The sequence below is a fragment of the Euphorbia lathyris genome, chromosome 2 (assembly GCF_963576675.1).
Source record: "Euphorbia lathyris chromosome 2, ddEupLath1.1, whole genome shotgun sequence".
In the NCBI taxonomy this organism is placed as follows: Eukaryota; Viridiplantae; Streptophyta; class Magnoliopsida; order Malpighiales; family Euphorbiaceae; genus Euphorbia; species Euphorbia lathyris.
This window is the reverse complement of record NC_088911.1, coordinates 137,590,545-137,604,617: the sequence shown is the minus strand read 5'-3', so window position 1 is coordinate 137,604,617 and position 14,073 is coordinate 137,590,545. Positions and strand designations below refer to the sequence as shown.

Sequence of the window (14,073 nt, the reverse complement as noted above, 5' to 3'; positions counted from 1 at the left end):
GAATAAAATATTGAGACTTCAATCATAATCACTTTGAGTTTGTCAAAGACAAATTAACCTTTAAGAGACAACTGAAAACAATTCTTTTTTAAAAGAATAATAAGTGATTTGTTTATGACGTTGTAGCTGTATGAAACTTTTATAATAGTTAGGAATCCGTTTAACCCTTTCAAGTTCTTAAGAATGAGACTCTGTTGTATAACAACAATCTTTTTTGGGTTAGTTGTCACGCCAGCTGCAAAAATTATATATCCCGAATAGGCTATTGATGAACCAGATAATTGATGGCTCAAACGTACTATTCCAAACTCACATTTTGATGCCTTAGCAAATAATTGATTACAAGATAGTAGTTGAAATACTAATTCTAGATGAACCAGATGCTCATCTATTGATGGCTCAAACGTACTATTCATTAATGATTGAAAGTGTTGGTCCTGAAGAGGTATTTTTTAACTGAAAGTCAATACTTGACCGAAAGGTTCGTTCATGGGCTTTAATAAGACAAGACTCAAGTGTTGGCTTTGGCATAATGCTAGAAACCTTTTGACTTACGACCCAATTAAATGATACTATATCAAATAATATAAACAATTGTAGGGTGTTTGTTAGAAGGGATATAGGAGGTGGGATAGGGATAAAAAATACGAAATAAGTTATCCCGTGTTTGTTTGGGAGATAGAAGAGTGAGACGGATGGGGGATAAGTCTCTTATCCCTCAAATCTTATACCCAGAAAGGGGGTGGTATAAGCTCCTGCGATTTTAATAGGATGGAAAAGTCCATCTTATCCCTTAAATTAATGTTATGTAGTTTAAATAAGGTTAAAATAGTAAAATGTATTATTTTATCTCCATCCCTATCCCATATACTAAACATTGAATAATAATTCTCGACTATCATATTTTTATCCTTATCTCAACCATTTATCCTTATCTTTATCCCAACTTTTATGTATATCCCTATCCCAATAGAATATCAAACGCCCTGTTGACTCTTACTAATTTAATAACTGACTAATACATATTACTTCCAAAAATACCACTCATATTTACTAATTATTTGTTATTATATTATTTAAATTATTAATTATTATTATATTTATCAATAATAGAAGGAGAAAGTAAATAAATTATTAATAAAAAATGAAATAAAGAGAGACTCCAAGGCTCTCTTCTTTATGACCGAAAAGAAGTGAACTGAATTCTACTGAAACTGAAATAATAATATAATCCTTTAAAAATAGTAATAATTAAAATAAAAATTTGATAAAATTAATAATGGTTCTAAAAATTCATGGACAACACTTGATCATCTTTCCATCTTCAATATAAAAAAAAATATAATAGTTCTAAAAATAGTGATAATAATAATGGAAAAAATAATTATAAAAAATAATTATAATAAGTAATGATAAATTACTGAACTAAACTGATTGCTGAACTGATTGTTACTGAAATTAAGTAATAAAGAACATGACCTAAATCAAAAGAGATAATATAAGGACTCTTAATAATGATTTAAATAGTCAGTAGAAAAAACCGTTGAAGTTGATTTTTAACTCTACCTCATCTAAAACCTAATTTTTAGGGTTAATTACAAATAACTACCCTGTGGTTTGGCCGATTTACGATGTGGTACTTGTGGTTTTTTTTTTTTTACAAACACAACCTTATAGTTGCAAAATTTTACATGTTTTTTTTACTTTACCAAATTTGGCCGATAACAACTTCGAAATGAAAATTTTCAAGAATAAACTTGTTTGGTATCATATTTACTATGGAACCATATTCTTAATTTTCCAAAATCATCATTTTTGGAGTTTTCTCTCTCTAAACATTATCTTTCTCTCTCATAAAAAGCGACACCTAAATGACCTTAAACCTAAAAAGTTGAAGAATTAAAGTTGCTTAAAATATCATTTAGCTCCTGAATTAAAGTAAAAAAAACATGTAAAATTTTGCAACCATAAAGTTGTGTTTGCAAAAAAAATACCACATATACCAAATCGCAAATCGGCCAAACCACATGGTAGTTATTTGTAATTAACCCTATTTTTTATAAATCATAAAATAATTTTATAAAAATTTTTAAAAATAAATCATAAAATAAAAGCTTTTTGACTATTTTACCCTAATCTATCAAATATATTCCAACTATGTCCCTCTCAAGAGGCCCTTTCCGTCTTCTTCTTCACAATCAAGAATCCAAAAACCTTCTTTAATTTGCCAACAAGCCTCTTCGCAATCCCACCCTTACTTTGCTTTTGGCTCTGACACGGCGTCGTTTTCGTCTCCGTCTCCCTCTCCGTCTCCCTCTCAAACTGTTCGATCAAAGTCGCCGATGAAGCTACATTTTTATCAAAAGCTGCAACCAATTGTGGATACAATTGCTGTATCGATAACTTAAATTGAACCGATACAAATGAGGAAGACGAAGATGAAGAAGAAGAAGGGCTTGATTTTGAATTATAATCCCCAATTCCAGCTTCACCATTTACATACGCATCACAAGCTGCTAAAATCGCAGTACCTCGCTCTTTAAAATGACCGGCGACGAGAGCCTCAAAGTGCTTCGGCGGCTTCCGTAGATGAAACATCATCGTTTTACAACATAAAACAAATATATCGGCATCGTACGCATTCGACGCCTTCTCCCACCTAGACAAGTCGCGATACCCGGCCAAACCCGGTTCATTGAAATAGGGTTTCTCGTTAAGAACAAGAGCTTGGATTGAGACTAATACCTGAAGTACCGTCGACTGCTCTGAATTCCACATCTCTTTCTTCTTTCCGCTCCATGTGTTCAACAAGCTTAAACAGACATAGCTGCTCTCATAGAGGTTCGGATTAATCCGAAACCCGAAAGATTTGTACGAAACCCGCGGCGGCCGTGATGGATAATCTGACGGGAAAGCAATGTCGAAGAAGTAGAGACCGTCGTGATATGGTGTACCAGCGGCTCCGACGATCGCAGCTCTCATTAAATCAATGCGATCTTCGTATACTCGAACGAAGATTGAATCGGGGAGGTTTTTCTCGAGGATTTTCCACTCTTTCATTATTTTTGATAACTTGCTGGATCCGCTTTGATGTTCTTTGCCGGAGTTACCTGCAAAACAAAACCGGAGACAGGATCTCCGGGAAAACTCTCCGACGATCAAGTCAGTTTTTGTAAGGATGAGTCTATAATTTAGCAATAGCTCTGTGGGAAAAAAATGTGAACGTACCTCCTCCCTTATTCTTAAGGCCTTTTATAGGTATTTTTGGGTAACCGCCGAGGGCGGTTACTCCTTAGTGGGCCACGTTCTGAGGGCGGTTCCCCCTTTTTAGGCCATGTCCCTTTCGTGGTTTTCATGGCAACGAACGTGGTTCTGAGTGGGAGTCTTGTCGCTCCGTTTAGGAATTAGGGGCGGTTTACTCGCTGCGCCCGCTTCCTTCATTCGGGTCCCGTCCAATCTTAGCCCATGGAGCTTTAATATGGGCTGGGCTTGCGAAATGAGTATAACCCGTTTTGGGCTTCGCGGGTTATCACATGCCTCCCCCTTGGTCTAGCAAGAGCCCTTTTAGGGTCTTTTTATAGGGGACGCTTCGTCTTTGTCCGATTATTTCAAAGTTTTTGAATTTGTGCATTTCCCCTCTTTCGTTTTCTCCGGCGTTGACTTTTTAATTCCGTTACTTCTTTTCCGGCGTCGACCTCTTAATCCCGTCACTTCACTGTGTTGTCTTTTTCATGTAAGTTTTTCTTTTCAAATTTGCTCCTTGTTCGGCTTTTTGCTTCTGTTTTCCTTTTATCGATCATGTCAGACCTCGACTTCGCGCCGTTTGACGACGATTATGTCCGCGAGGTCTCTAACGAGGTCGAAGAGATGGTTGAGGAAGCTTCAACCAGCTCTCCTGGGTGTAATTCTCATCCCGCCGACTTCCTTCATCTGGCGAATACAACCGACGAGGGTTTAGGTTTTGACCCCAAAAAGTTGATTCCGCCACCTGTCCCAACCCCTCGTTTGTTACCCAAGAAGGACAGGTCGGGAAGTCTGGTTTGTCAAGAGACAATCGATGATTTGCGGGAGCATTATCCCTGGCTCCGAGGTCTCGAGACGATCATTCCTGGAGAGGATAGGGGGCCGGGCGATTACCCAAAGGGTTACTTCACTGTTTTCGTGGCCCAGATTATCTGCGGCTTCACTTATCCGCTGGCGGATGAGATTGCTTCCGTCTTAGGCGGTTATGGAATCGCGCCCGGGCAACTGCATCCTAACGGCTGGGCCGATTTGACTTTGGACAAATTTTTGGCGGATTGTTTGGAGGTTCCCTTTTCGCTCAAGATCTTCTCCAAGCTCCACCATTTCAAAAGCTCGGCGGGGTATTTTACTTTTATCCGCCAGAGCGGATACTATGGTTTTGACGAGAAGCTGAACAAGATCCGCGAGTGGGATCGATCTTACTTTTTTATCAAGTTTAATGAGGAAAACCTGAACTTCCTTCATTGCTGGAGCCGACCCAACGTAAAGAGTTTGAACTTCGGGTATCCCAGCCAGGAAGAATCCGCCGTTATCAAGTTCCTGAAGAGCACTCCACCTTTTGTATGGACATACGATCAGGCCTTTCATATGCTAAGGAGCCGAGTAGCGATTGCATACCGCGAGGGGGATCGCGTTGTCTATATTCCTTATCGCGTTTTTGTGCAAGGTACTTTTTATTTCCAAGTTGATGGTTTCTTTTAACCCTTTGCAGGGGTGATCCTTTATCTCAAATCGCTGCAGATCGGGAGGCCAAAGCCCTGGCGAGAAGAAAGAAGCGGATGACGGAAACCGCTTCCGTTGTAGGGGCGGATCCTTCTGGAGGGATGATTCCTTCTATTGGGGCGGCTTCCCCGGTTAGGGCTTCCGCTTCACAAGGTCCTGCTTCTGCCTCCGAGGATCTTCCTTTAACTAGGAAGCGGAAGATAAGTGCGGATACAGAGTCTTCTCGTTCTAAAAAGAAGAACACTTCTGTGTCCCTTATTGTTGGCGGCGCACCTGTATCCGCCTCGTCTAAAGGAAAGAGCAGTACCCCCATTCACGAGGTATCTTGATCTACTCCCTCTCGTATTGCTACTTTTTCCTCATGAGCTATCTGCCACTCCTTGATATTTTTCTTTATGCTCTTGCAGCCAATCCCCGATATTAGCGGATGGTGGACTAGGACTTTCGGCCTGGCCGTGAACTTCTCTTGCAAGGATATTGTATCTTCCATATGCAATGTCCTCGGGCGACTTCCCTCTGCCTCCCTTGTGCGCGAGTAAGTATCGCTCCCTACTGCTGTGGAAGGGATCGAGAAGTGTTCTGTAGAGGTATATTATTGCTTTGTCCTTTCGCTTTCAAATATCTTGTGTTCATTATAACCGCATATTTCTATTCGCCCATTTTTATTTGTGAGACGTGTTATATGCAGATTATCAATTTCGCTGAGGGCATTCTCTGAAGGGATGCAGAGCGAGCCCAGGAGTTGGAAAGTCTTGGCACGGAATTGGCGACTCAGAAGTCGCTTTATGATGATGTCCAAGGGAAGGTGAAGGTCCTAGAGGGCACCTGTCAGAAGGCCGTGGGCGAGAAGGAGGAGGCCCTTAAATCCCTTCAGGCCAAGTCCGATGAACTGCAAAAAGCCCTCGACGACCTAGCTGCTTTCAAGGAGGCCCAAAAGAAGAGGGTTGAGGAGATTTTGGCTGAAGATGGCGCCCGCATCTACTGGTATGGGGAGCGGATTCATGCGGCTTATGAGTACGGGAATCAGGGTCTAGTACTTAACCGCCCCAAAGTTCCCATCCCTGAAAAGGATTTAACTGGGGAGTGGGATAAGCTGGAAGCTGAGGATGCTGATATGGATGAGGTACTCTTCTTAGATTGGAAGAGTCTTCAGGATCCTCCGATTAGCTACGAGATCCCTATTCAGCCCGCGGAAGGAGAGGCATCCCAAGCCGTTTCTCAACCTGTGCAAGAGGTACCTCTCACCGAAGAGGTTACTGAAGCGGTTACCGATTCAAGGGTCGAGGATTCGCTTGAAGTAGATCCTCCTACCGGAGGAGATGAGGGAGTTGCCGCAGTCCAGGAGGGCATTAGGGGCGAAGGAGAGGAAGCTGTAGCGTAGCTTAACTTATATTTGGACTTTTGTAAGTAAAAACCATGTAACAAACCGCTCTGATATATATATTTTCTTTCGATTGTTGGTTTTCATATGTGTGTGATTGTCACTTTTTTGCCCTTTATATGTGCCCTTTGTCTTTTTGCCGACTCCATATTTGTGTTTCTTCATAGCTAGGGTGGCCAGACCCTTTTTGCAATTTTGAGTACTCGTTATCCGCTTAATTTTATGCCTTAACTTATAATTCTTCTTTCGAAAATAATCATAAGTTTTGATCATAAGGTTTTGCGAGTGATGCGTAATCATGCATCCGCCTTTCTTTAACAGGCAACACGTTTATGTGTTTTTGATTTTAACCCTAAGGTTTTTTGATTTTAACCCTAAGGTTTTTTGCGAGTGATGCGTAATCATGCATCCGCCTTTCTTTAAGAGGCAACACATTTATGTGTTTTTTGTAAGGAATCCGCGTTTTGTTGTAACATACTGAGTGAATGTAATAACTTTTATTGATGACGAGAAAAAGTTTATTACATATGTACACCAATTGTGCGGGATCGAAGCCTCATTAAAACCTTTTATCAGAAAAGCCAGTGGGAAAAACTCATAAAAGGAAAAAGAGTACTCGTCATTTCCTCGAACTACTCGGCCTTTCTATATAGGCGTAGATTCTCTAGATTCCAGGTGCGCGGGAGCTTCTTTCCGCTCATTTCTTCTATTTCAAAAGTGGTTGGTCCCAGCTTTTTGGATACTTTGTATGGTCCGATCCAGTTGACGCCCAGTTTGCCTTTGCCATCTCTGGATTGTATTTTATCCGCTTTTTTCAAGACCAAGTCGTTTTCGTTGATTATTACTTTTCGCATTCTTCTGTCATGGTATTTCTTGATTCTATTGCGGTACATTGCCATTCGCATGTAAGCTTTCTCTCTTCGTTCCTCCACAGAATCCAAAGCATCTCTGATGTTGATAGGATTTTGTGTGTCGCAATAATAAATTGTCCGATCTGTGGGCGACTTGATTTCAACAGGTAGGACTGCTTCGGCTCCATCAACTAGCGAGAAAGGTGTTTCGCCTGTTGCTGCCTTTACAGAGGTTCTGTATGCCCACAACATATGGGGTATCTCATCCGCCCAACATGTTTTTTTGTCACCTAGCCGCTTCTTGATGCCTTGAACCATGGCCCTGTTGGTAACTTCTGTCATACCATTTGATTGGGGATGGTTTACAGAAGAAAAATGATTCTTGATTCCCATGCTTTCGCAGTATGTTTTGAACTTGGCACAGTTGAACTGGGTGCCATTGTCGGTTATAAGCTTCTGCGGGATCCCAAATCGCATGATAATGTTCTCTCGTAAGAACTCGCTCATTCGCTCAGGTGTTTGTGCGGTTACTGCCTCCGCTTCTACCCATTTGCTGAAGTGGTCTACTATGACTATCAAATACTTCCTTTTCTTTGTTGTTTCTGGGAATTGGCCCACTATATCAATTCCCCATGTTGCGAATGGCCACGCCGTCATTATAGTGATTTGTTCAGCTCCGGGAACATGCTTTTCATTCGCATGGATTTGACAGTTGTGACATTCCGCAACCATCTTCTGGGAATCTTCCACCACCTTGGGCCAGTAGTATCCCAGCAGTTTGACCTTTCTTGCCAATGCCGCCGAAGCTTCGTGCGCGCCACAAATTCCTTCGTGTAGTTCTCGCAGCACATAGTCCCCTTCATTGCGACTAACGCATTTCAACCATGGACATGTGTACGATTTCCGATACAAAGTTCCATCCCGCATTGAGTATCGTGCCGACTGCCCAATTATTTTTCTGGCTAAGCTCTTATCAACCGGCAAATCTCCCTGCTCCAGATATTGACGGATTGGCATCCGCCAATCTTCATCGTCTTCCAGTTCCTCGATGATCATAATCTTGCCGATTTTATTTCCAATCTGCATGCTTTTTGACTCCATGGTTCTCTACTTGCCGCTGCCTTTGCCAATTCGTCAGCTTTTGCATTTTGGCCTCGTGGAACATGCACCATCTCCCAAACGACTCCCTTGTGCGTTAACTCTTGTGTCAATCGGCCGACTACCTGATGGTATTTTACGAGCTCCTCCTGTTTCACCAGATAATTTTTTATGATCTGGTTTATCATGAGTTTGGAATCGCTGTAGATTACCACTCTTTCTAGGGTGAGTTCATTGAGCAACTTCAATCCGCATATCATTGCTTCATACTCTGCGGCATTATTGGTAGTTTTGAAAGTTAATTTTGCTGTCGGATAACCTCCGGACCTTTGATGACGATTCCTAGCCCAGCTCCGTCTGCAGATAAGGCCCCATCTGTGTACATGCTCCACTCTTCTTTTTGTGCCTTTGGACATTCATCATCATCCCAGGTGAATTCGTTCACGAAGTCGGCGAGCACTTGGCTCTTTAGTGCTGGTCTTCCTTCATAGCGGATATTGAATTCGCCCAGGCGAATTGACCATTCCATCAACCGGCCGGATGCGTCAGGTTTCTGCAGTACCTTTCGCACTGGGATGCCAGTTCTCACAATGATAGTATGCGCCTGAAAGTATGGTTTCAATCTAGCCGCCGTGGTTATCACTGCGAGGGCCATTTTGTCCAACTTCGAATACCGGAGTTCTGCATCCTTCAGGACTTTGCTCACGTAGTACACTGGATATTGTTGCCCTTCTTCTTCTCGCACCATCACAGTGCATATCGCCATGCTAGTGACGGATACATAAAGAAACAAATCTTCTCCGTCTTCCGGCCTGCTCATTAAGGGCGGATAACATAGTAATCGCTTTATCCCCTCAAATGCTTCTTGACAATCCGGCGTCCATTCAAAGGACTTGGATTTTTTGATGGCATTGTAGAAAGGTAGACATCGCCTAGCTGAGCATGATATGAATCGCCCTAATGCCACCAACCGCCCGTTCAGTCTCTGTACTTCCCTTATGTTCCTTGGCGTCTTCATCTCCATTACTGCTTTAACCTTCTCAGGATTCGCCTCAACCCCTTTGCCGCTAACAATGAAACCCAGGAACTTTCCCGCTCTTGCTCCGAATGTGCATTTCTCTGGGTTCAATTTGAGGCCATATTTGATCAACACTTCTAGGATTTCTTTGATATCCCGCGGGTGGTCTTGCATTTTCTTGCTTTTGATGATCATGTCATCAACATAGATCGAGAAGTTCTCGCCGGATTTGTCTGAAAATATCTTGTTCATCATCCTCTGGTATGTTGCTCCCGCATTTTTCAATCCAACGGGCATCACCTTGAAGCAATAAGTCGCCTGGTGAGTTATGAATGATGTTTTGATTTCATCCGCCTTCTCCATGGGTATCTGATGGTAACTGGATTTCACGTCGGTGAATGATAAAGCTTCATATCCTGCAGTTCCATCTACCAATATATCAATGTTAGGAAGTGGATACATATCTTTCGGACATGCCTTGTTCAAGTCTTTGAAGTCGACGCACATTCTGTACGTTCCATTCGGCTTTTTGACTAGCACCACATTGGCTAACCACTCCGGATAGGTGACTTCTCGAATTGCATCTGACTTTAGCAAATCCGCCACTGCTTTTTCAATCGCCTTTTGCCGCTCAGGAGCATGTCCCCTCTTCTTTTGCCGCACTGGGGTTGCCCCTTTGTCTACATTCAACCGATGGGTTGCTACGTCTGGGCTTATTCCTTTTAACACTTCATTTGGGGCGGCAAATGCCGACTCACATTGGATCAATACCTCGGTAATGGCCTTCTTTGTTTCCTATGAGAGTCCAGCCGCTATTCGCACGTTCTTGTCATTCGAGATGGCGAATAGTTCCGTTTCTCCCAATGCTTCCGCCGGGAGCTTCTCTTTGACTTTATCCTCCTCTTCCGGTTTTGGTTCAAGTGATAATGTATAGGCCTGTTGAGATACAAGTTGATCACCTTCAACTATGACTCGCCATTGGTGTGTTGGCAAATGTAACGTTAAATGCTTCATTGAGATGAGCGACTCCGTCTTCGACAGGAATGGCCGTCCCAGAATTATGTTGTAGGCCAGTGGGAGATCAACAATTGCGAATTCTAAATCACCTCGCCATTTTAGATTCTTATCGCCCATTTCTGCCTCCAACACCACCTGCCCACTTGTTTGGGAGGATTGACCCCCAAAACCAGTTACATCCATGAAGGTGTGTTCCACCCGCTCGTCGTTGATTCCCAACTTGTTGAATGCTGTCCGGGTAATGACATTGCAAGAGCTGCCTGTGTCGATAAGGACCCGTTTGACGTCCCATCCTTCAACGGCCATCGTGATCACCAGGGCATCCGCATGTGGCTCCGTGATTCTCGCAAATGAGTAATTGAGGGCATCCCCCCTATGTGTATTGCTCTTTCGCCGTTCACGGCGAGTTCTTTTTGTTGGAGGCTCGTAGATTCCGCCTGCTATCACGTTTATCACCCCTTTCTTCTGCTTCTTTTCTGGCCGTGTTTCTCCCTCATGCGGGAGCGTTGTTTTCTCATCAGCTGTATCTTTTCTTACAAATTGACTCAGCTTGCCTCTCTCGATCAGTTTTTCTATTTCCTTCTTCAGTTCGTAGCAATCATCTGTGTCATGGCCATTCAACCTGTGGAACCTGCAATATTTGTTAGGATGTCGCCCCAAACTGGTTCGACCTTTTACCTCGGGGAACCGCACATCCTTCTTCAGGGGGCTCTTTTCGATCCAAAGTAACACCTCCTGGCGAGTCGTGTTTAGTGGCGTGTGATATCCTCCACCTTGAAAGGGACGATCGCCTCTTTGAACAAAATTACTTTTGGACTGGGTCTGACGCCAACTGTCCGAAGTGGTTCTAGCGACATCTCTTTCTCGCCGAGTTTGGGCCCTATGTTCCCTGTTGACATCATCCACTTCCATGAATTCCTTTGCTATCTTCATGAGCTCGGCTACAGTGCGTGGTTTGTTACGGATGATTTCTTCCCGCATGCTCCAATCTGTGGTTCCATCCGCCATGATGTTGTGAATACTCACGATATCTGGGTTCTGCAATCGCACCAGGATATCGTTAAAGGCGACAACAAATTCCCTTAGGGAATTATAGTTCCTCTGTTTGATCTCCTTCAGCTGCCTATCTGTCACATCTGCTGCTTTACAGCCCACGAACTTCGCACAGAAATCCCGACTATATTGTTGCCAATTGTGAATAGATTCTGCCGGTAAAGATCGAAACCAATCAGATGCCGCACCGCCCAAAGTTGTCGAGAATAACCTGCAAATTATGCTTTCGCTTGCCCCTGCAACATCCATTAACTCTCTGTAGTTCCTGACATGAGCCTCAGGGTCAGAATTTGGATCCCCATAGTATTTTGGTATGGCAGGTGCTTTGATTCTATGATCTGGAATGAATTCCCGTAACGAAGGGGCAAAAGGTGAATCGCTCTGGATCTCTGCTCTCGGCCTAGGCGAGTACCCCATTCGCTCCATCATGCTTCGTAATTGATCTTCTAAGTCAATATCGGGTATTCGCCGGACTTCTTCCATCCGCTGCTGGTGAATTCTGGGTGGCATCCATCCGCCCATCGGTGTTGAGACGTGTGCCTGTTGGGGGACTAACCGCTATCCCGTTATAGGATCAAAGTTCCATGTGTGCTCTCGCCCAGGAGTCATCAACTCCGAATGTCTGGGAGGAAAAGGTTCCACTTGCTGTGGCGGAAGAGTGCCTTGCACTCCTGGCAACGGTTGGGATGGCTGCCAGGTCGGATGTATCGTCGTAATGAGATCTGGGTGCGAGTAGTTGCTCGGGTGGCTGTGTGGGTTTGTGCGACTACTCTGGCCCACTTGATTTGGTGCCTGAGATGGCTGCGGGAGGGCCGACATGACAGGGATAGTCGGTGATTGTGTTGAGATAACCACAGGTTCTTGAGGAGCAGCCGCCACGGCGGTATTGTGTTCGGCGAGGGCCGTTAGTAAATTAATCATTCGATCTCCAGCCGCCTGGCTCATGTTCGAAGCCAAGACTTGTCCAGCCATCTGTACGAAATCACTATTGGACATTTCTATCTCAGTTTGCACTTGGACCTCCAATAACGGACTCAATTGTCCCGAAGGACCCGATGAGCTAGGAACCACAGGCTGTGTACTTGCAGGTTGCGAATTCGCAGTCCGTGGTCCCCTGGAGTTCATACTGGTTGATCTAGTGGTAACGCCGGTCGTTCGTGATGGTTCTGACATGTTCTTCATGTACCTTTAACCAAATGTTGGTAAAAAAGGTCCACGATCACCGCACCAATGATAACTTGCTGGATCCGCTTTGATGTTCTTTGCCGGAGTTACCTGCAAAACAAAACCGGAGACAGGATCTCCGGGAAAACTCTCCGACGATCAAGTCAGTTTTTGTAAGGATGAGTCTATAATTTAGCAATAGCTCTGTGGGAAAAAAATGTGAACGTACCTCCTCCCTTATTCTTAAGGCCTTTTATAGGTATTTTTGGGTAACCGCCGAGGGCGGTTACTCCTTAGTGGGCCACGTTCTGAGGGCGGTTCCCCCTTTTTAGGCCATGTCCCTTTCGTGGTTTTCATGGCAACGAACGTGGTTCTGAGTGGGAGTCTTGTCGCTCCGTTTAGGAATTAGGGGCGGTTTACTCGCTGCGCCCGCTTCCTTCATTCGGGTCCCGTCCAATCTTAGCCTATGGGGCTTTAATATGGGCTGGGCTTGCGAAATGAGTATAACCCGTTTTGGGCTTCGCGGGTTATCAATTTTCTTCTGGAATTTTCTACTGCTAGCAGTATTGGAATTGTACTTGTGATCGTTTGAACCTGATACGACGTCGAATTGCGGGAAAACGGCGTCGGAGGACACGGAGAGCGCCATTGTTAGAGCGAATCGGAGCTTCGGGGATGATGAGGGAATGCTCTTAAAGGTGAAGAGAGGAGAGATTCTATTTTAGTTATGATAGGACTGTTAGTGTGTGGGTCCCATAGGATCAACCTTGATGGGATTCTCAGGGGAGAGTATTATATGGGGTCAGAAATTACTTGACACGTGGAACTATGTGTGTCTGTAGTAGGAAGGAAACCAGTGGACCCACAGTATCTTTTAATCCAACGGTGATAAGAGCTGTTAAGGGAAGATTGTTATGGTATATAACACAAGGTTCTCCAACTCATGCTTTATTTTAAAAATAACAATCTTATCTTAAATTTTATCAGCCTATTACATCATCATAAACTTGTCCATAATAGATTTTTCAACTTGATTATTCCATATCCTCAATTTCTCGAATTTATCCATAAAATAAATTCTATAAACTTTATAAATATCTCATCAACTCAATAAACTTGCTTATTCGGTAATAACTAAATACAAAAACTATAATACTAACTCTCAATCATCATCATTCATTCGATCTCTCAAACTTAAAACATAAACTCTTATAATAGGTTGAAAGGTATGGGAAGAGAAACAATTACCTCTCAAATAGATGAAAATGTACGTTTAGAATTTAGGTTTAATAGGTGTTTGTATTTAGTTGTTACAGAATAAGAAAGTTTAGGGAACTGATGAAACACTTATAAAGTTCAAAGAGCTAATCTACTTTTATGGACAAGTTCATGGAGTTGGTGATACGAAATAATTAAGTTCAAGGAGCTGGTAAGATACTTGCAAAATTTAGAGAGTCAATCTACTATTATAGACAAGTTCAGGAAGCTGGTGATGTATTAAGCCTTCCACCTAGTAATATAATTGAATCAATCCGAGCTTTAACCCGTTCAAGTTCGGTTCATCAAGAAATTGACGAGTTCGAATTTGTGTTGAATATTTCGTTTACGGGTTTTACTTTCGAGCAACTAGTTAATTCTATTCATGAATTTCACTTACGAACTATTCATTAATTAGAACAATTTATTGATTAATAATGATTTGAAATTTGTTTGACATAAAACTATATAGTTTTAAAACCTACAAA

General features: G+C 42.9%; 1 protein-coding gene across 1 annotated transcript; it reads right to left on the bottom strand.

Moving 5' to 3' along the window:
• Window positions 1-2,166: 2,166 nt before the first annotated feature.
• On the bottom strand, window positions 2,167-12,977 carry LOC136217526 (probable ubiquitin-conjugating enzyme E2 24). The gene is made up of 2 exons (XM_066004113.1): window positions 12,884-12,977; window positions 2,167-3,110 (listed from the first exon to the last, which is right to left on the bottom strand). Exons 1-2 carry the CDS (start codon window positions 12,975-12,977, stop codon window positions 2,167-2,169), a joined length of 1,038 nt encoding a protein of 345 aa, XP_065860185.1.
• Window positions 12,978-14,073: the final 1,096 nt, after the last annotated feature.